The sequence below is a fragment of the Athene noctua genome, chromosome 1, assembly GCF_965140245.1.
Source record: "Athene noctua chromosome 1, bAthNoc1.hap1.1, whole genome shotgun sequence".
Classification (NCBI taxonomy): domain Eukaryota; kingdom Metazoa; phylum Chordata; class Aves; order Strigiformes; family Strigidae; genus Athene; species Athene noctua.
In genome coordinates this window covers 12,427,565-12,448,030 of record NC_134037.1, presented here as the reverse complement: position 1 = coordinate 12,448,030, position 20,466 = coordinate 12,427,565, and the positions used below count along the sequence as shown (strand labels likewise).

The following is a 20,466-nucleotide window of genomic DNA, read 5'->3' as shown; positions in this document are numbered from 1 at the left end:
CAGAGCTGGTGCTTGGCCTCTGAGCAGGCAGCCAGAGCCCTGCGGGAAAATTGCGTTGTCCAGCAACAACCCCTTTTTTCTAAGAAAAATTAGAGTAGTTTCCTTAGTTGAGCCTCAAGTGGCCTGCCTTGAGATACTACCAGCATCCCGCGGCTTTCGCTGAAATTCAGCCAGTACTGCAGAGGATTTCATTTGCATAAACCCTTTTGTTATTCTGTTCCTCAGATTAAATTCTTAACACTGTGTGTTAGATACTAAAAGGATATGTGAGCAGAGGGTAAACAGAAGAGGTGGGTTTTAGTCCACAGAGGTGCTTTTTTTTGTGTGTCGAAGTCGGTGTCTGTGAGTGCGTAATAATAATACCTAATTAGGCCTGCTAGATTGCAGGTGCTGCTGGATACATGTATTAATTAGAAGTAATGGGTATAAATCCAAGTATGTGTATGTGATAAGAGGTTGCTCCACCGCTTAGACACAAGGTCTCCTATTCCCATATGGAGCAGGACCTATAAACTTCCTCTGACACAAGGGCAGCCAGTGGTTTTTGCAGACCTAAGCTGTTGATAGAGATATGCACACAGTTTATTTTAATCGTGGTGCAGCTGCAAGTAGTTCCTTCTTGGCTGTGTACAATCAATCTGAGACACTCACAGAACCATAAATATTTGCTGTGCATATATACTCAAGATGTATGTCATATGTCAGTATTAACACTGAGTTTTTTCACTCTGAACAATGAAGAAGTAATGAGGGTGACTGTACTTCTCCTTCTGATATATTCCAGATCATACAATTAACACATTTTATTGGTTTAGCTACTTGGTCTATTTTTAAATGTGAGCTGCTGCTGAGTTGTTTGAAATTATTTACTTGAAGGCTTTAAAACTGACCTTTTTATTTTAAATCCCCTGTGTTCCATAATTGGTGTTTTTCTTCCCTAGGGCATATTTCATTTTTGAATAAACATGTTGTAAGTGCTGCTAAGACTCCTCTAATGATCCTATTATAAACTATTGTTTGTTTCTTTGGTGCTCCTAATGTTCTCAGCCCTGTGCACAGATGCTTAATTATCAACACTCTGATTTAATGTAGCAAAACCGGACTAATTTTAATCAATATACAGGCATGCATATAAATAAATAGAAAAGGAATGTGCATTTTGTTGTAATCAGTCATCTAAAAACCAGTTTTCTCACAGATGGCACATCGGGAAGCCTAAGCCAACTGTTTCTGCAGCATGCACGCCTGAATTGATGACATTGTTCCTGCAGAGTTGAGAGAGGCTCTCCCTCCTGATGGTCTGCTCTTGTGTGAAAGAGGCATTCACAGGACTAGAGTGAGTCAGAAGAGAAAGCAGGAGCCTCTGGCTTGAGTTAGGGCATCCAGTTAGAAACACCTAGATTCCATTCTCAACTCAAACGGTTAGTGAGAGCAACTAAAGTGTTCCAACTAAGATCTTGCAGTTGGACACTTTGCCTTCCCTAGTATCACTGTCAGGCTCAGATCTTCAGGGCTATTTTAATGAGATGAAAGAAATCTTAATTAAGTGTTCATATCTTTGTCAGCCAGGCTCAGAATAAAAATTGATACGATCCCCTTGAGCTTCAACTGCTTGTTATACCCTGCAGACAAGATAGATACAGGGAAGAATAATGTGAATGTAATTTAACATCAGAAAGCAGCTTTCCACAGTAGGATAGACTGATGTGGAACCATTGAGCGGGCATAAAAAATCTTTCTGATTCCTCCTCCCATCACCAAAAAAAAAAAAAATCAAAAGAGTATTTAGAGAATGTTTGCATTGTTTCCTGTACTTGGGGGAAGAGAGAATAGGTTAATGATTTTAGTCATACCCTCTGTGAAAGATTCCAGTTCTTCCCTGCCACAAGCGGCCCAGATGACCTCAGGCAAGACATTTCCTTATTTCTGAGCCATAATTCTCTCCTTTTTGCTAGTTCAGAGAGGATTTGTGAGGCTAAATATATTAAAAATTCTGAAGGGCTCAGCTTACAGTCATGGCAGCCAGGGCAAAATCTCAGAGAGACAGAGTGTACTGGTGATAAACTTTTCTTCTCAAACAGCAAGACGACCTTGACATTGTGGAAGTAAATCATCCCCTTCCACATCAGTAAGAGCAGAAAGTATATCTGCAAGTCAGAAACAGCTGCAAAAGAATGGTTCAGATTCCTTTACCAGCATGACATTTAACTCCTTCCGTCTCAGCAGGTAGGGAGGGAAGGAGTTTTGATATCACAGTGTTCCTCATTAGCCAAACTAGTTAGGTCTTTCAAAATCCATGTCTAGACAGGAGATTTGAATTTCTGTCTTAAGAGGGCTTGGCAGTGTTTTACCAAACACAAATTTGTTTTGAATAATCATATTTGAAAATAATGCATGTGACAGCAGAACAGCTAGGATCAGGTAAACAAGAGGCCAGGTTGCACTCTCCTTCAGCTTCTTCACAAAATTAAGTTCAACATCTCCAAGATTTCAAAACAGTACAGCACTGTTTTATGCTGATTTTTGTAATTCCATAGTCTCTCCCTTTTGTGCCATTCTTCAGTCTATCCTGGAAGATGTTGGTTTAGACTTAAGCTTTAATTACTACTTCTCCTCTGCATGCACTGAACTATTGCCAGGTTGCTTATGAAAGATGAGATGCTATTGTGCTTCAGCATTTGCTGTGTGTGTGAGGGGGAACCCACTGACTATGAGCAGATAATCATACATAACCTCCACAAGCAGAGTTCATATCACTTTATAATGAAAATATTGTCTTGTTTGAGGTTGGGGAAACTGAGGCACAGTGAAAGGAACTGATCTGACCAACACCACAAGGCCAGTGAAAGCGATGGAAACATCCAGCAAGTCTCTTGTCCAGTGGCTTCTTTGCCAGGGAATAAAAGGTGGAGTGCAGGACACATGTTGAAGCTCTTCTGTCCCAAGTGGAAAGCGCTTGACTATGAGGGCAGTAACAAGCTACTTCTGTAATTTTTTCTATAACTCAACTCTGTGCATGTGTCTGCTACTCTGCATTATAAAGTATGAAGTTTTTCAAAGTATAAAGAGAAAAGGTGACTTGGTTTCTCAGACTTATTTTCCACACTGAACAACCAAAACAAAAAAGCAGGGTTTTTTGAACATCACAGAGAAACTGATGTATTTACATAGATACTGCACTATATAACATCAGATCCCTTCAACAGAATTTAGAAAAATCAATAGAACTGGTGCAGAAGATGTGAAAAATATCTGGACAGAGAGCATGGATTGGCTTTTTGCTTCCTTAAAAAAGATAAGAATGTATTGGAATAAAAGCAAAGTATTAACATATTAATGAGAGGGAAACTTTCCTGTTGGTGACTCACACAGTGAAATTCTAGCTATCCTGAAGTCAGCATTAACAAATTTTACAGCCTTTTTCTCCAAAATGGATTCTGTTAGAAGAAGACAAGCTCATTCAGAGATTCAGTAGTTTCTTGTAAAAGAGATAAGAAAGTAATAAGAATGTATTATGTTGAGTTTTGTGGTTATTGGACTTTACTTTTGTTTATTGAATTAATCAGCATCACATAGGGATACCTAATGTAATGTTCCAAGCTTCTGTACTTTTTGTTCTAGTTGATTGCTGTTAACAATATGAATTATCTTTTACCAGCAAGAGTCAATTTAACTCAGTTCCAAACCTTTTAACTCATAACAGATGGATCAGAAAGTCAGGGTTAGAAAAGCAGCTAAAATATGACAGCATGACGCAAAACTTTTATTAGCACAAGACTGTTTCTGGGTTATTCACTGTACACTCAGGTTTGCTGAATATCAAACTGACTAAAAATTCTTGTATTCATTTAGAGAATCAAAATCTGTTAAACTCAAAGAGCCATGGTTCATTTATATCAGCCTTCATAGAGATGAGAATATATAAAAATTTCTAAAAATAGCATAATCTAAAATGGTACTTGCAATTTCAGATATCTCAGTACTTTCACATGACCAAATGTGAGTGCTGGAAATGGGAACGGTCCTGTACTTCCTGGCAGTCTCCCACTTCCAGCCCTCAGCCTGGACTTGCCTCTCCACGAACCCTGCCAAGGCAGGGTGAACAGGAGGAGCCTGAGGACCTGCACGCTACCCACTCAGGGAAGTAGGAAGAGTTACCTTCTGGATATTTCTTTACACAGTGGCTCTTTGAGTGGGTTTGCAGTTTGGGACGTCAGCAAAGATTTCCAGGAGGAACACAGTGGCAGGCAGCTGCTGTGGCCACAAGTGCTCGATAAAGTAATTTATCACATCTCTCTAACTTGCACTACGCAGAACCACCACCAAAGGAAAACAGTGCATGCAAAGAGAAAGCAAAATTTGACGGGAAATAAAGTTTACCAAGTTTCTAATATTCTCTTGATGGGATGATACAAGAGTCAATTATTGTTACAGTGGCCTCTTCCCAAGAAGACACAGGGAGTTTGTTTCTGAGACTAATGCATTACAGTGTCTTTTCCGTATGGGAGGACGCTTCATTTGCAGATGAGAATATCTGCGGAGCTGAATGTCAGGGATGGCACATACTGGAAAGTACAATTTGCCTTGAAAAGACCCCTGGGCACGGTTCAGTACAATCACAGAAGGACAAGATTTCCTATATCTGCTCTTTGTAGCCCATGACTTAAACCCCCTCTCTCCTCACAAGGACCCAGCTACTTTTAAAAAATAGTCGGTATTATGGAGCAGGCCTGTGTTGTTATTATAGTAAATAAATTATTTTCTGCCAAGCAATTAGCATGTCTGCCTGATACTCAGCTCATGCAGATATGTCAGCTGTGCCACTGATCTGCAGATTGGGTGGAACCTTGATGATTACAGATGATTACAATGATCAGTTGCAGATAATTATGGAACAGCAGGCCAAATTCCTCTCAGCAGTTGGCCCACTTAACCCTGATGGTGTTACACTGGCATTTGAGTGTGAAACAAAGCTTCAGCCTCTGCATCTGCATACTGCAGTCTGTGAGTAAACACAGCTTTATAGGTCAGGAGTTCATCAATTACAGCATTAACCACATCTTAATGCCTGAGATACCGTCTCATGGACCCATGCTTATGGATATGGCCCTATTATTAGGGATAGAGCCAATCTTCCACCTTCAAAAGGCTTCCCACAAGAAAGAGCATCATTACAAAAATAGAGCAGCCTGAGTTTAAGAGAAAGTTGAAACTTAAAGCAGTGTATTTCATAATTTGCAGCTGCTGCTGTAACAATTAATTGCTTGCTCATAACCAGATCATAGGTGTTCTCCCAGCCACACTTCATCCCACCTCCCACGCCAAGGCTGCTCCAGAGGCTTGATTTCCAGCCGCTGGGCTGTCTGCAGTCGCAGGGAGAGCTTTTGGCTGTTCCTGAGGCATGTGCCACTCAAGTAACTAATAAATTGCTTAGGGAGAAGGCAGGGGAGCCAACTGGATCTGACCCATGAACTGGCAATTAGACTACACTGGGTTGATGCATGACTTAAGACAGGCTACTCTGGATTTACCCTTTCTAAGGGATAAGTTACGTGGAGAATAAAAGCATTCAGCTATAGCACAAGCAATGCTACAGCTTGTTGTAGGGATGTTGTATCTCCTGAGGACTTAGGCTAGTCTCCAGCTAGTAAAGGTCAGCGACTGGGAGAATGAGCGTATCAAGTGCAGTTGTTTAACACTCTCAATGCCAGAAGCAGCATAGCAGCCTGATGATCTGCTCCAAATGGTTAATTCTCACAGAAGAGAGCACAAGTCTTAAAAGCACAGAAACCAGAGAGTAGCCTGAACATGCAGTGATGAAAGGAAGGGGAATTTCATAAGGGGCTCAAAGGTCTGCTTTCCAAAGGTGTTGGCCATCTGCAAAATCGACCTGTTAAGCTGAGTGATGGTTTTTCAGTGTCTGAGGTCTAGGAAGTGAAAGAATGGAAGTTAACAGCAGTTGCCGAGTGCTCTGTGTTTTGGTTTGGTTGATTTTTAAACTCACTCCATTCACTGAGGAACCAGACTCTCAGACTTTCCCACCCCTGGGAGACATGTAGCAGCAGCTGGGGGATGCAGCGCAGAAAGGCTCCTGGCGCTGTCACAGCCATATCAACCAAACGGTACCCAACACCCTTCCTCGCTACTTGCAGCAGTGGTACCGATACAGCAGATGAATCACACAAACAGGACCCTGCCTCCAAATTAGCCCTGAAGAGAGCTTTGCAATTATTTGACTACGATCAACATTATTTAGTCGTAGGAGTGTATTTTCTTTGCCTGCATTAGAGTGTGGTGTTAAATAACGTGCTACAATAAACTACTGTATACACCCATGTGTATATACAGTCATGACTTCCCGTCTGTGAAACAGTGGAGCCAGAAGAACACAGGTCTTCTGATACCACTGATGTCAGTAACAGTGGTACTGATGATCTGACAGAAAAACTGGTAATAATAATTTACTGCTGCTTGTCATCAGCACCACAGTCAATTCGTCAGTGTTACAGGTGGTGGTTGTTCTTTGACTCAACAGAAGAATGTCATGAGAATTTCCTAAACATAAAAGGGTTCAAATGAAGGAAATCTCTTAAAAAACATTTACAGTTCCTCCTTAGAAGCTTGAAAATGTTTTTACCCCAAAACATGGGCTCTTACTCACACACATAATAAAATTACTCATGAGTGCTATCTTTGGGCAAAAGTTTTGACTTTTTATTATAAAAACAATGAACATTTGAAATACTGTCACATGTTGAAATAAAATTTAATTACACAGACATCAAAAAGTTTGCAAGCAGATATAGAGAAAAAAAGAGGAAGCAATCTGGAGTCTACCAATCTGGTGAGCTTCTCTTTATCTCCTTTTTTTTTTTTTTTGGATGACAGAGGTTATCTTCAATGCTAAACAAAGACCTTGGGCAACATCCTGGCCCCAATGAGGTCAATGAATGTTTTCCATTGGCTTCAGAGATAGCAGAACTTTACTCATTACCCACATACTCATTAACACATCTTCTAAATCCTTGAACTTGCTGTACTTGTTTCTCCAGTGAGGCTATGTATTTTCTTGTTATGCATCTGCTCCAAACCAGTTACTTTCCAGATAAAAGCTCTTTGGTTTATTCAGTCCATTCATAAACTGCCTATATTTCTCCTACACTGAGACACAAACACCAAGACTTGCAGACTCTAGACACTTAGTGGGCTGCTAAGTGGCATCAGTTAAGGTTACCCCTTACCTGTCTGTCTGAAACAATCCTGCTGTGCTAAATTTCAGGGCATGCTGTACAGTCAGCTACCCCAAAAATCGCAGTACAAGAGAAGTGCCCTTTAACATATAGTAGCTAAACTCCAAACACAAATACGTTGCTGCAACTAATTGCCCCTCTGAAGGATACAGCTGCTTTGACAGCTGTGCAACAGATGAAGGCAATCAGGTAAAAGTGTTGAGCTGCAGGTAAACCTCAGACAAGCCAGCACTGGGGACTGGGTGACTGTGATGGCAGAAGCACAGAGCTCTCCTCTGGCTCAATGACGCAAACAGGAGTGCTGCTGTAGGGCTTTAAAGCCATTATCATCCCTGGTTACTCAGTGTCCTGTGTGAAATGAGTTTCATAGCATCAGCCCAATGCCTGCAAACTGAACGTGCGTACGTTTAACATGCATTAATAACGTAATCTTCCCACGCAGTCTCCAAAGGCACAAAGTCAAATGCAGATGGAGATTTGACAATCACTATCTCATCCTTCAAGGCAGCACTTCTAGGAGGGGTCAGGTGGAGGCACAGTCTCAGGACCATCTGAAGAAATCCCACAGCTACCACCAAAGCTGCTGCTCCTCTAGGGATAAAGGGCTTCAGCTTGGTGTTATTTATAAACCACAATATTCAGCTGTAACACATTCCCTCCTCCATATTACAAACCCTCTGACAATGAGAAATACACACTCTTCAATAAATATTAAAATGGCATTTCAAAAAATTTCATTCACAAATGTAGTTTATATTAGAATATTTAAGTAACAAAATGATAAAAACTTCCAAACATCGGATTAAGAAAAGTTATTTCAAAAAGTTACTTCAGTCTACTATAAGTACAAATGCAACATGCTTTGGACACATAGACTTTAAAATTTAGCCCACCATGAAATCTGAGGAGAAAAAAAGGGTTTAGACCATCTTTCCAAATAAGTTTAAAACCTCCTTTAGAAATTTCCCCTTATGGAGCCAGGTACTCTGACATGGGGTGAAAATTATAACTATGTCAAGGTATGATGCAAAAAGCTGACTGTATCAACCAACAAGGATTTAAAAGATTCAGGAGGTTTGTGAACAATCCATTTTATTCTCCCTTTGTCTCTGAACAGTACTTCCTTCTGTACATTACTAGTCTGTTGATGAGCATCTCTGCAAAAATGCCAGAGGAGACCGGACTAGCTGGTGGACCCTCCATGAAAATTAAGTACAATCACGGTCAGGTATATCCTGACCATTTCTACAATGGCATATAACATTACAAGTTGACAAACAACATGACAGTGAAAAACTGAAAGGACTTAATGCAACCAGTCAAAATCCATTCAACAGCTTTTAATTAAGGGCAGCAGTTTGTAATGAACAGCCACACTGTTTCAACGCCACCTCCTGTGCACAGCGTGCTCATTCTCTCCGTTCTCTCACACACTCACGCTCTCTGGCTCACTGCTCCTCTTCTCCTCCTCCCGCTGGGAGGTCTCCTAGAGCCTCTCTTTACTTTGGGGTCAGCGCAGCATCGCAGAAAGCAGAATCCTTGCAGCTCATCGGCATGCCTGCCCCATTGGGTTGTCACTCTGGCAGCTGCACAGCTCCCTCAAGTCTCTTTCTTCATTTTCTTCCTCTTCCTCCTCTCCCTTTTCCCAGGTATGTCTGTCATACAAACAACAGGGGCCAGTACACAAACCTTCCACGTGCAATCATGTCCCTGGGAACTGCTGGCTTTCTGCCTGAAGAAGGGTATTTTGGGGTTCTTAGATGTGTTTTACAAGGGCCACCTACTTAACAAGGATAATCCAAAATCATGGGGAGGGCTTTGAATATTTTTAAGTGGGCTCTGACTCACACATACATTTGCTTCCTTTTCAAATTTAAGAGTACTGTGCAAAAATTACTCCCACTAAATGGAATAGCAGTTTTGCTCATTAACTCTGGCAGGAGCAGGAACAGGTATTTGTCACAGAAAGAAATATAACAGAGCCTCTCTAAGAATTAACACATACAGCTAAAGGAGAAGCATTCGCATATTCACTTAATGCATCTGTGAACACTTCTCAGATTGAGCATTATTCTGAAACCAAAATTCATCAGATGTGTAAAAGCAATCGCTTACCGTTATTGGGTGAATTATTAGCAACGTCCAAGGATTTTTTTAAGGAAGCACAGACTGCATCACTGCTATGTTTTGTAGATATCAAGTCCCTTGGGCCTTCTTCCATTCTTGTTTCCAAACCTTGCTGGGGCTTAATTGAAACAATATGCTTCACTAAGCATATGAGTTAAACAAAGCATATGCGAGTACAAAATATGAGAGAAAATGTCATTATTGGGGGGAATTAGGGTATTTAAAGAAACTGCAGGACAAATTAGGTTTTAAATTATTAGAATATTCTGGCACATCATCTACCTACCTGCTGTTTATTTGTTTTAGAAGGGATTAAAGTGTTGAAATTGTCTTTCATTACCATCTTTCCCCTTGTTTCCCCCAGTGAATAGAAAAACAGCAGGATATATTGAGGTGAAAATACTGTAATTGTATAGTGAGACTGAAGACTAAGATGTACTCACTGACAGCTAAATGACCACAGTCCACAGAAATACTAGAGGCAGCACAGGGAGTGTGATGAGCACCTTTGTATATCTGGCTTCATAAGTAATTTAATTTTTTAATGTCCATCTTAGAGGGATGAGCTTGCACAGCAGCAGACACCAACATTTGGGGCTGATGTGCAACATGAGCTCCTCCTCGCCCATCATAAACATGCCAGAAGAAACAGTGCTGTGCTGAGGAGTCTGAACAGCACTATTAAGATTATTCATTAAGGACAAAGCTAAAGCAACTAATTGCTTTAGCAACTAAAACTAAAAACTGGACATGCAAGAGAGAGTGATCTGACAGCACTCTGGTAACTGATGGGCTGTCCTAATGACCATGTGGATTGTGGTCAGTTAGTTAAAAGCTTCTCCCTTAAAATGGGAGCATCATGAGTCCAGGGAGCAAAACTGTCCCAAGGATCAGGAGAGACCACAGTGGGTGTGAGGGGAAAACAAATGATACTACACAGCTGTATGAGTCCAGAGCAACATATTCAGTGACAAGTGAATGAAAAATAATTAGGACATTTTGGGGGTCCCACCCCTCCACCATTTCTCATTTCACTGAGCAGCAAGGACATCACAGCCAAGGACTTGATCCAAAACCCAGTCAACACTGTTCCTTTGTACTTCCCACCCCAAATGAGCTGACATTTTCCGCAGCCTTTCTCTGTTGCACTCAGGCATTTTACTCTCAATAAGCTTTTCACTGCTATAACGTTAGTCTACCTTTATCTTCACTGGCTTTTGGGAACCATTCATTGTTAATATCTCCAGGTGACCTTCTGCCATAGCTAAAACACAGACCAGTTGTACACTGAACTTGGAGTGCATTTGCCTGAGAAAGCATTTTTTCTTCCATGATTAAAGCCATCTGCTCCTCTCTGCACTGCAAAATCAAACTGTTTTGTAAATATGTTAGGGAACACCATGTTGCAAAAACTCACTGGTTACTGTGTTCACCCTTCTTTTATGGGAGGGCAGGGAGAAAAGAGAAGAGGAAGCCAGATGATGGAGAGGAAGAAAATTCCCCCTTAGGTCACATCATCTTAATGGAGAAGACATCCCCCTCTGCTCTTGGAAAACCAGACACTACCCTGGGAATATAAAATACTCACATGCCACAGTCCAGCTCCACCCCTTGCTTCCTTCACTTCAGTTTTCTTCTTCTTCCGCTGTGTTTTGCTTTCCAGTCCAGAAAGGCAGAAATGAATGGCTGCTTTGCCTTTTGGTAACTCCTGAAAGCATCAGATATTTTATAAGAAGAGGCCTAAGATGGCTGATTCTTTTTTTTTTTTTTTTTTCAGAAAAAATTACTATCTCCAGGAGTGTGTGCTGACAGTGTACAAGCAGGCTATGGGTAAGGTACACACCTCAGCTTAAGGCAGCTGTTTGCAAAAAGCTCAGCGTGCTCTTTGCACTGCTGCCAAAGAAGGACATTCTCCTGGGCTTCTAGAAAGCATTTAAACAGCAAGCCTTCTGCTTCTACCTCCCCACCCAAACTATGACGGTATCACTATCAGCAAACCCTCTCAAATAAATATGTCCCAGCTGCCTGGGATGCTGTGAAGGCTGCTGTCAGCTGTGGACTCTACACCTCTTTTAAGCCGCAGGTATTCAGGAAGGTCAGCAGCAGTAGAAAGAGTGCATTCACATGAGATGGCAAACACCTGATATCTGCTGCTCAGGACAGCAATGCCATCCAGATGATGAACCCCCAGAACCAGCCAACTCCCAAATCATCTCACACATCCTGCAAGTGTGTCCTCCAGCTCCAGCTATCTCAGACATGTCAGGGGAGTGACCATGCCGAGCACCTCATCCCAGCATGAGAAAGCTCTCCCAACCAGACAAGCCCAGCTCTAGGGGTGGACTCAACACCCCAGTCTGGTTGAGACTGACCCCAGTGGAGCAGGTCTCCCCTGGTCATCAGCGCCACTGCCTCACCTTCTCCTTCTTGTCCTCTGTCTGATGCTCCTCATCTCCTGTCCAGTTTCCCCACTCTTCCATGGGAGCCTTCCAGTCAGAGTCTAGGTCAATTGCTGAAGGATCTTCTATTAGGATGACATATGAATGAGTTATGTTCAAATCCATACTACTTCCCAGGCTCACACTAGTCACACAAATGCTGCAAAGAATATCTGTCATCTTTCTGCTTGCCAGTGGGATGTCTGGATGTGCATGTATGCACATGTGTCTTCAACGTATTAAAAAATTATACATTGACTGCTAATTCACAATTAGTGACTGCACTCTTCAGGATAGGAGGAAAATTAAAGGGCAGAAAAACACACGCAGGAACAAAAAACCTTCCATCCCTTCCAGCCTATGCTTCAAGAAAAGAAGCTTTATAAAACTAATAGCATGACTTGTCAAACATTTTCTTCTAATTTCATGGAGAAAGATTCAGGCATGTCCAGAAACATTGGCAGACTCAGCAGGCTCTTCCACTCACTGCAACACACCATCCTCAGGGCAATTATTTGTATGGAAGAGTAACATTAGCAAAGTATTTGTGCATTTGTTAATGCTCATTGGTGTTTTATTTCCTATAAAAAATTAGAATCAAGTGCATTCTTGACTTCATCTTCCTTTTCCATTTTCTTTTCTTGAACATAAGCCAGAAAGTCACCATCACAGCGTATATTTCCAAAGCTCCCTAACATGCAATTCTAAATATGCATGAAATAGGTAACACCTAGCCTGCATCAATTCTGATCATTTTGTGGGGGCTAGGCAAAAAACTTTTGAAAATCTTTTAGATTTCTGTAGCTGACAGCATCTAGTATCTTTGAAAATCTGGCCACAAGCCCTCAGTTGCCTCTCCACAAAGCACTGGCAAATGATCCTCAGGCAAGAAGGCAAAACAGACCAGTCCAATTCCTTTGCTCAAACTGAATGAGGTGCAAAAACACAGATAAATCAGCATAAGATGTTGAAAGGACCATTTGATTATTTTTTAGTGGTTTGAATGTAACAATCTTAAATGTTATCCCAACAGGGAGAAAGACTTTGAAAACACAACATATAATAATAACTCTTAGATGATCACGTCTCTTAAAATAAGAACAAATACAAAAAGTCCAAAGCTAGATGGATAAACTTCTAGTCGAAGCAGGGCCAAAACTAAAAGCATTCTGGGGATGATAAAAGAAGACTGTTTCCAAAATGTTGCTCTGTCAAGTTCGCTGCCAAATGTTATAAACATGATTATAAACATCGTTCAAGTTTCTCAGTTTAAAATCCCTGTCCTGTACGTAGACAGCATTTCTTTCCTTCTTCGAAAGGGACAGGAACAAGTATTTTTGCATGCAATCTCCGATAAAATTATAGTCTAAGTATTTTAGGCAAATGAATGCGTCTATATTTGAGAGATGCACAATACACGTGAATGAGTCAAATGTCTGAAGAATAGTTTGTGTAAGCTGTATCATGGGATAGCATCACCAAAAAGCTTCTGCTGCTTCTCCCATTTATCTGAGGGTCTGGCTCACAAACTCTGGAGAATTTAGCTGTCGTGGCTGAAGACAATACCCAACCTGCACTCCCCACCCCATAACTATTACACAAGGTCCATCAGGGTGAGGACACAGCAAGTCCCAGCTCCTCAGCCTGTGCAGTGCACACTCTGCCTCTGCACCAATATACTACAAGTGTGCCATGGCAGCAAAAAATAAAGGCAAAACCATGCTGCTACTGCTAAAGAGGATGCAAATTCTGGCTACCACAAAGGTACCTGGCATGACACAGGGACTGGTGAAATGGCACCAAGACTTCAGGAATGGCAGTCCCTCCTGAGCTGCACGGCAGCAGCTCTGCCACAAAACAGACTGTCACTTAAAGAAGACACACTGGAAAACATGACTGTCATTTTCACTTAACTTCTGATCTCTCAAAAAATATATTTATGTATTTATTTTTAAGCACGAAAATAGTTTTAATGGCCAACTTCCTGCAGTGGGCTTACATTCATGCTTCTCTGCCCTCATCATGCAGGTAGGCATGAGGCTTGGCCAGGCAGCAGTGACTCTGCCTTGTCTCAGAATTAGTCTTCCCAAAGCACCATATCCCAGGGGTGTTTAAAATCAACTCAGAGTAAAATTAAGTGCAATATAAGAATCTTTACAATTTGTTGGATTTGATGGGAAAATTGGATTAAATGTACTTATCCTACAGGCCTGGTTTACAACCTCTCCTGTTGTGTAGCATATTTCCCTTCTACAGTGACATCTCCTGGAATGGTTTTAAACTTTGAATATTGTCTAATATTTAAAAATCAGCAACCAGTTATACTTGGGTCATAAATTCTTTCACAGGCTAAAACTGGTCAGTAATTCCTTCAGTAGGAGAAAACCATGAACACAAAAAGGAATGTGCTGTGCAGCAGCAAGTATTCCTGCTCCCCTGATGGCTTTGGCACTAATGCAGATGATGTCTCCCAGCACATCTATAAACCAACTTCTCGGTAATTCTTGCTGTTCATTTTTACAAAAGTGGTACTGTTAAATTCGATTTTTCAACTAGGTTCTTGCAACCCACCTCTGTCCCCAACAGCTCCACACAGAGCTGTATTTTTCTGTTCCCTGCTGGCAGTAAACATGTCCCATTTGCAGCACACATTTCAGGGCCAAGGTGATTTCCACATACCCCAGGTAATGAAGATAATTCTAAGATCCTGAAGGGCACTACGTTGAAGGTGTCTTCAGAAATCAGGGAGGCTGCCAGCACCTCTGCAGGCAGAAAGTCCATCCCAGTGCCAACCACCCAAATGCCCTTGGTCTCCAGCTGCCTGGGCAATGCCAAGGAGCAGCTGGCTGCACCCTGGGAGGTGTTGGGGAGCAGGCAAACAGGGCCCCACAGCAGCAGGATCTGGTCAGAGGACACAGTCAATGGGTTCTCTATGCCAGCTGATAGATAGGGTAGAGTACTCTACAGGCTGAACCTAATTATCCGGCCTAGAAAACAAAACTGGAAACTACTGCAGCAAAACTGTGTCACCAAGATGGGGATTAAAAGTAGGTTCAGTTCCTATACTATCAGCATCCCTCTTTGGCACGATCTCCTCCAATATGGTCAGCAGAAACCTAAAGGAAAGCAACCCTTCATCTGGCAGCACAAAATCATCAGTGGACTCCATACTGTCTATGGTGCTAAGTCCTTCTGTGGCTGCTGTAGAAATCCCATCCCTTTGCAAAGGGCAGTTGGCTGTAATGAGCATGGTTCTAGCGCAGATCTTTTCTGAGCCCTCACTTGTAGCCCAAGTGAAATCCATTCAGCGCAAATAGATAGACAATTTCCAGTCTTGTATTTATGTATTACAGGTCAAAATTTCTACTACCAACAGCTGGATGTGGGAGGCCCTCATTTGGCACCTTCCTCCAGCATAATTCAGTAGATGCAAAAATATCAAATAAATCCCAGACTGAAGATTTCTTTTAATTGAAAGAAGTTGCTTATTCCCACGAAACAAAGGAATTAAAATTCATTTTAACCCCAGGACAGAAGGAAGGATAGGAGTTGGGAGACATGGGAGCTTTCTGAAGGTTTCAGGGAAAATCTCCTTGGCAGTCAAGAAGGATTCATTGGGAAGATGCCAAGTCACAGGTAAAAGGACAGCCCTTATGGTCATGAGATGCACTGCATTTGTGAATGTGCATCTTACGAGACTGCCCTGCACTGTTGCCAAAGCACAGGTCCACTGCACTCAGAAGCAGACGTACAGGACAAAATTAGTATTTGCTGGCCTTGGAACCAGACACAAGCGCTCTACAACAGCCCAGTCAGCTGCACTGCGCAGGTCACACACTTTGTAACAGCAAAACCAGCCACAGACTATAATGCGTTTTGTGAGGCAGCTAAGCATAAGTACATAAATGTCACCAAAGGGGCAGCAGCAGCCGTGTGGTATAGGTGCACAAAGGCAGTTATTGGGAAACACCTGCAAGCAGTAAAGCTGTTGAAGTGGAGCACAGGAGGCAGAGCAGGAGGAGCCAGAACAACCTTGCAGAACAAGCAAGAAAGGTGCCTGGTGAAACCAGAGCAGCTCCCAGGCTCTAAAATAACATGAATTATGCCAGGAGCAGAAGAGATTCACCCCTCTTTATTTTGTCTTTGTGGCAGGGATGAAAAGTATGCAAACACTAATGATGAGCAGGGAAAAATGAAGATGAAACAAGTTCCTCACTTTGGGGCCTCTTTTTCTCATGGAAGAGTCCTGGCCACCTCAATCTCCCGGTGGGACTGCAGGAACTGCAGCCATCAGTGCTAACCATGTGGCTTCAGCTCCAAGACACTGAATAGCCCTAGCTAATGAAGGCTGAGATTGCTAAGGACTGATTGTTTGAATATGCAGAGACAATGGCTGATGACAGAGTCATGATCCTGTAACGAGGATTACGGAATTGCTGAGGTTGGAAGGGGCCTCTGGAGACTGTCTAGTCCCACCCTGCTGCTCACAGCAGGCTCAGCTACAGCAGGTTGCTCAGGGATGTAGCCATCTGGATTTTGAGTATCTCCAAGGGTGGAGACTCTGAAACCTCTCTGAGCAACCTGTTCTGCTGCCTGACCAGCCTCACCATTAGAAAAAGCTTTGTCCTACATATACATGGAATTTCCCATACTTCACTTCTTACCCACTCACTGCCTCTTGCCCACACTCTCCGGGCAGACTAGTGGCAACCACCCGATCAGGGGTTCATACACATGATGGACTCTGCTGGACCCACTCCAGTATGTCCCTGCCCGTCTTGTACTGGGGAGCCCAGAACTGGGCATACATTCCTGATGTAACAATGATTCAGACTGACCATTGTCAATATATATCATTATGAATGTCAACCTAGCAGTGTGTTGTTTTGAAACCGGCCCAAGTTATCAGTCTTTTAAACACTCCCATATCACGGTGACCACTCATTTCCCTTACCTACACCCTCCCTCTTTCTATGTATATAAGCTTTCAGCTGTGACAACACTTAAGCCTCAAACCTTTTGTGAGTTAGGCTGTTGTTATTACCACTGGTACTTCACAAAAACATAACCCAGTGCAGAGTAGGGAGCTGGCCAAGGCTGCTCCGTGAGCTGGGGCAGAGGCAGGAGTCCAGCATCCAGCTCCTTCTTCTGTACCAGCCCATCATGGAACAAAGAGACTCATTAAATGTACTGATCTGGGTTTGATAAAATGACCCCAGCTCATATTCAGGTTATGAATGGCATTTTTTTAGTTCACAGGCCTGCAAGAGCTAACAGGCCTTGTTTAACTGTCAAAGAGCTCATTTTGCCTGCAGCGCAGACCTTAATGCCAACCATTACCTCATCTAAATTCAGGGAATATGTGTTTGTGACACTCCCCTCTGCATCAATATCAAGGCTGATGATTCAAAGGAAAAAAATTACTACTACTAAGAAACTGTAAGGCAGGCAGAAATCCTTCCACTTCTGCTTTCCATCAAAATACTTTTGCTCCTATGTTTGCAAGAGCAAGCTGCTGAATTTGCCCCTATCTGTTCTGCTCTCAGACAGACATGATACCGAGAAAGGGGAGCTCTGCCTGTCTTCGCAACTGAAGATCAAATCCAGAGTGTGCCAAGTGTGACATGTGCTAAATGCAATGCAAGGAAACGCTGCTGGAGAGGTACCTACATTGCCTCCCTCCTTCCCGCACAGGCAAGCCTGGGCTCAGAAGTTACAAAGGGCCGGGCGCTCACCAGCAGCAACGTGGGGGTAAACAAACACAGCGCTAAGGGAAGGGAATGCTTGGTGTTGGAGTTTTTTGTGTGGTTTTTGGTTTTTTTTTAAAGCAAACTGTTCTATTTATAAATTCCTGTGTTGGCCAAACTGGTGTGTCTGCTGCAGAGTCTCAGTTACTGCTGGGCAGAGAAGCAAGATGACCACAGTCTTTTCTCCTCAATGCATTCAGCCACTCTGGGTCCTCCTATAGGTAAGGCAATCAGAGCAGCTAGAGCAAGAAGGGGTCTGGCTTGGCTTGACAGCCATCATTCCTGCAAGAGCAGGGTAAGGCCTCTCAACAGGAGTATAAATAGATACTTCACTCAATCCTGACCAAAAGGTCAAGAGAAAAGGCCATCCAATACCCACCACTGTTCATGCCAAATTATTCCAGCCACTCAGGACTCATGATGGCCTTTCAAACAGATTCTAAAAGGAAGAAAAATACCCAACACATTACCAGTCATGAAAAGACTGAAATCCTGATTGCCAGTCCACTGCAGTAGGATCCTGCATCTGGGTTCTGGGTATTACAGATGAAATTTTAAGTTTTGGCAAAGGTACCTCATGCTCTCACAGCACCCTGTCCTCCCTGTGGCGTTTCCGCGGCCACCCCACTGAGCCCAGGCTGGGGGCTGCCTGGAAAGGGACCACTCAGCTCCACCTTCCCCACCCAGTGATGGGAGGGAGGGAAACACGATGCTTCAGTTATGAAAACCAAACCCAACTCTGAATTCATTTCACAAATTCAGTAATCTGAGATGATTGCTAACACGTGGGGCTTTGTTGAAGCACAGAGCCCATACTTTTGCTTCCGGCTCAGGAAGTCCCTGACCACTCTCTGCTGGGTGTGGGGAGGGATCGCCCTGTGCTTGCCCTGTTCCTGTGCTTATCCACCAGCAGCTGCTATGTGCAATTGTTGGAGAGAGGACACTGGGCTACAGGAGCCTTCAGACAGCCTCCCTACAGCTCATCTGGCTGCCCTGAAGCTCTAATTACACTTTGCACAGCAGTATGCACCGAACAAGACTGTACCTACTGCATCCCTTTTTTGTCACCTTATAAGTAAAAACATAAATAAAATGCACATTCTTGTCCTTCTCAAGGGTCCCACACAGGGCGCCTACTGCTCTGACCAAGCTCACAGCAGCTTTGGGCACCTGCCCAAAACCAGACTCAGACTGAATTTCTCCCTTACCTCTACTAGCCTTGTGCTAATGAGCCACATGGGAAGTGGAGCCTCATTTTTGAGACTTAGGAAACAGACTGAAAAGAATATCAGCATTAGTACACTTGTCTTTCAATAGGAAAAGAGCAAAGAGGTGTACCCTGCCCCTGCCATGCATCATCTGCAGGGAGGAAAGTCGAGCTGGCGTGCCAACAGCATCTGGAAGGACTGTCCTCAGAGGATTTACTCTTCACGTTATCTGCATACAGGAAAGTGTCTTTTTAAAAAGTAAAAACAAACAAAAACCCCAAACCTAAAAGGTAATCACATAGGTATATTCATATTATTAAAACCAATTAACTGTGCCTTTATCTGCTCACAATGTCATGATACCTATGTAATTTAAACCACATTAATCTGTGCTGATCAGCACAATGGATTTATTAATGAAAGCTGGACGAGGACACTGCATGCATAAGTTATTAAAAGCAACCCACTCAGGAGTGGCTACACTGACAATATTCGGAGATGTAAACTGCTGACACATCTCTGTTGGGAAAGTAAGAAGGGAGCTATAGTTCCTGCAGAACAAAAGCTGTATCCAATGTATCCAGCTCCAACTCACATCACCTTCCGTGAGAGGGCTTCTGCTCATTCTAACAGAAATCCATAATTACCAAATGAATTACTCCAACAAAGAGCACAGATGAGAGCTGCTGAAGGAAAAATAAGTTAACCTATTTTTCATTATTTTCAACAACTAAAACAACCAGTAGGATTCACATGCCTCCCTGAATGACCCCTCTTAGACCCTTTCTAAGGCCTGTACATAATCGACTACTGTTTTCTTAAATTCTTTCATATACCAGATTTTTTTCCACATCTCGGATTTTTCCTTTCTTCCTTTCACCTAAATATTTCCCTTTTTTAGGCAGTTTTGTTCTGTATCAGCTTGATTATTTTTTTGCATAAATGCAGATGTTAACAAATATTTCTCCCTGTTCAGGAACTGCTTGAATCCCTGGATGCAGTGTTGGAAAACAGATGATTAAATATGGCGTGTATTATATTGATTACCACGCCAGGCTTTAGAAGCAAACTTCAGCATTCTGGCTTACAATGCACATGCTGTTTTGTGAATGGATGTCTATCTATATGTATCTATGCTTGCCTTTAGCATCTCTAAAAGATTCAGGACCAGACTTTGCATTCGTCAGGTAGTTGGAGCTCCAGACAAATCTGAGCTTCTGGTAGGCAGAGAATGTATAAACCAGGAGTGCTGATAGTCAGGCAGTGAGAAGGACTGACAGTTGCATAGAGGCAAAGTAAAGTCCAGAAATGAGGCTCAAGTTAATGCAAAACCAGGAGATCTTCCATCTTTCTCGATGCCATGCATGGAGAGGCTCAAGCTGAAAATCCCTCGCTGTGCTGGAGAGGAAGCTGCTGGTTAGGCAGCCTCTAACAGGGCCTCTCCAACCTGGGCATCTGTTCCCTCCCTCAGTCTGAAATGCTCTGAATTTGTTGGTCATCAGAACACAACAGAAACCTTCTATGCAAGTAAACCTAACAGAAAGAATTTGCTGGGGAGGCAATTTTTTTTTTATTTATTCCAAGATGAGACATGAGTTTGGAAAGCACTCAATAAAATGTTCCGATGTCACTCCTTAAAATGCTGGTACTCTGGATTGCAGATGCGAGCAAGCTCTGCAAGGCAGAGTGACTAATG

General features: G+C 42.6%; 1 protein-coding gene across 4 annotated transcripts in view; it reads right to left on the bottom strand.

Annotated features, from left to right (window-relative positions):
* Positions 1 to 6,703: 6,703 nt before the first annotated feature.
* Positions 6,704 to 20,466, bottom strand: part of LOC141955916 (uncharacterized) — a 30,102-nt gene continuing 16,339 nt past the window's right edge. Inside the window, exons 7-11 of one of the 4 annotated variants that reach the window (XM_074895583.1) lie at positions 18,901 to 18,999; positions 11,795 to 11,901; positions 10,966 to 11,085; positions 9,366 to 9,495; positions 6,704 to 8,982 (exon numbers count right to left, since the gene is read on the bottom strand). In XM_074895583.1, the coding sequence (XP_074751684.1) occupies positions 8,909 to 8,982; positions 9,366 to 9,495; positions 10,966 to 11,085; positions 11,795 to 11,901; positions 18,901 to 18,999 (530 nt within the window). In that variant the 3' untranslated portion in view covers positions 6,704 to 8,908. Of the gene's footprint in view, positions 8,983 to 9,365; positions 9,519 to 10,965; positions 11,086 to 11,794; positions 11,902 to 18,900; positions 19,000 to 20,466 lie in introns of those variants that run through there. The other 3 variants (XM_074895584.1, XM_074895586.1, XM_074895587.1) reach the window with 3 other exon arrangements.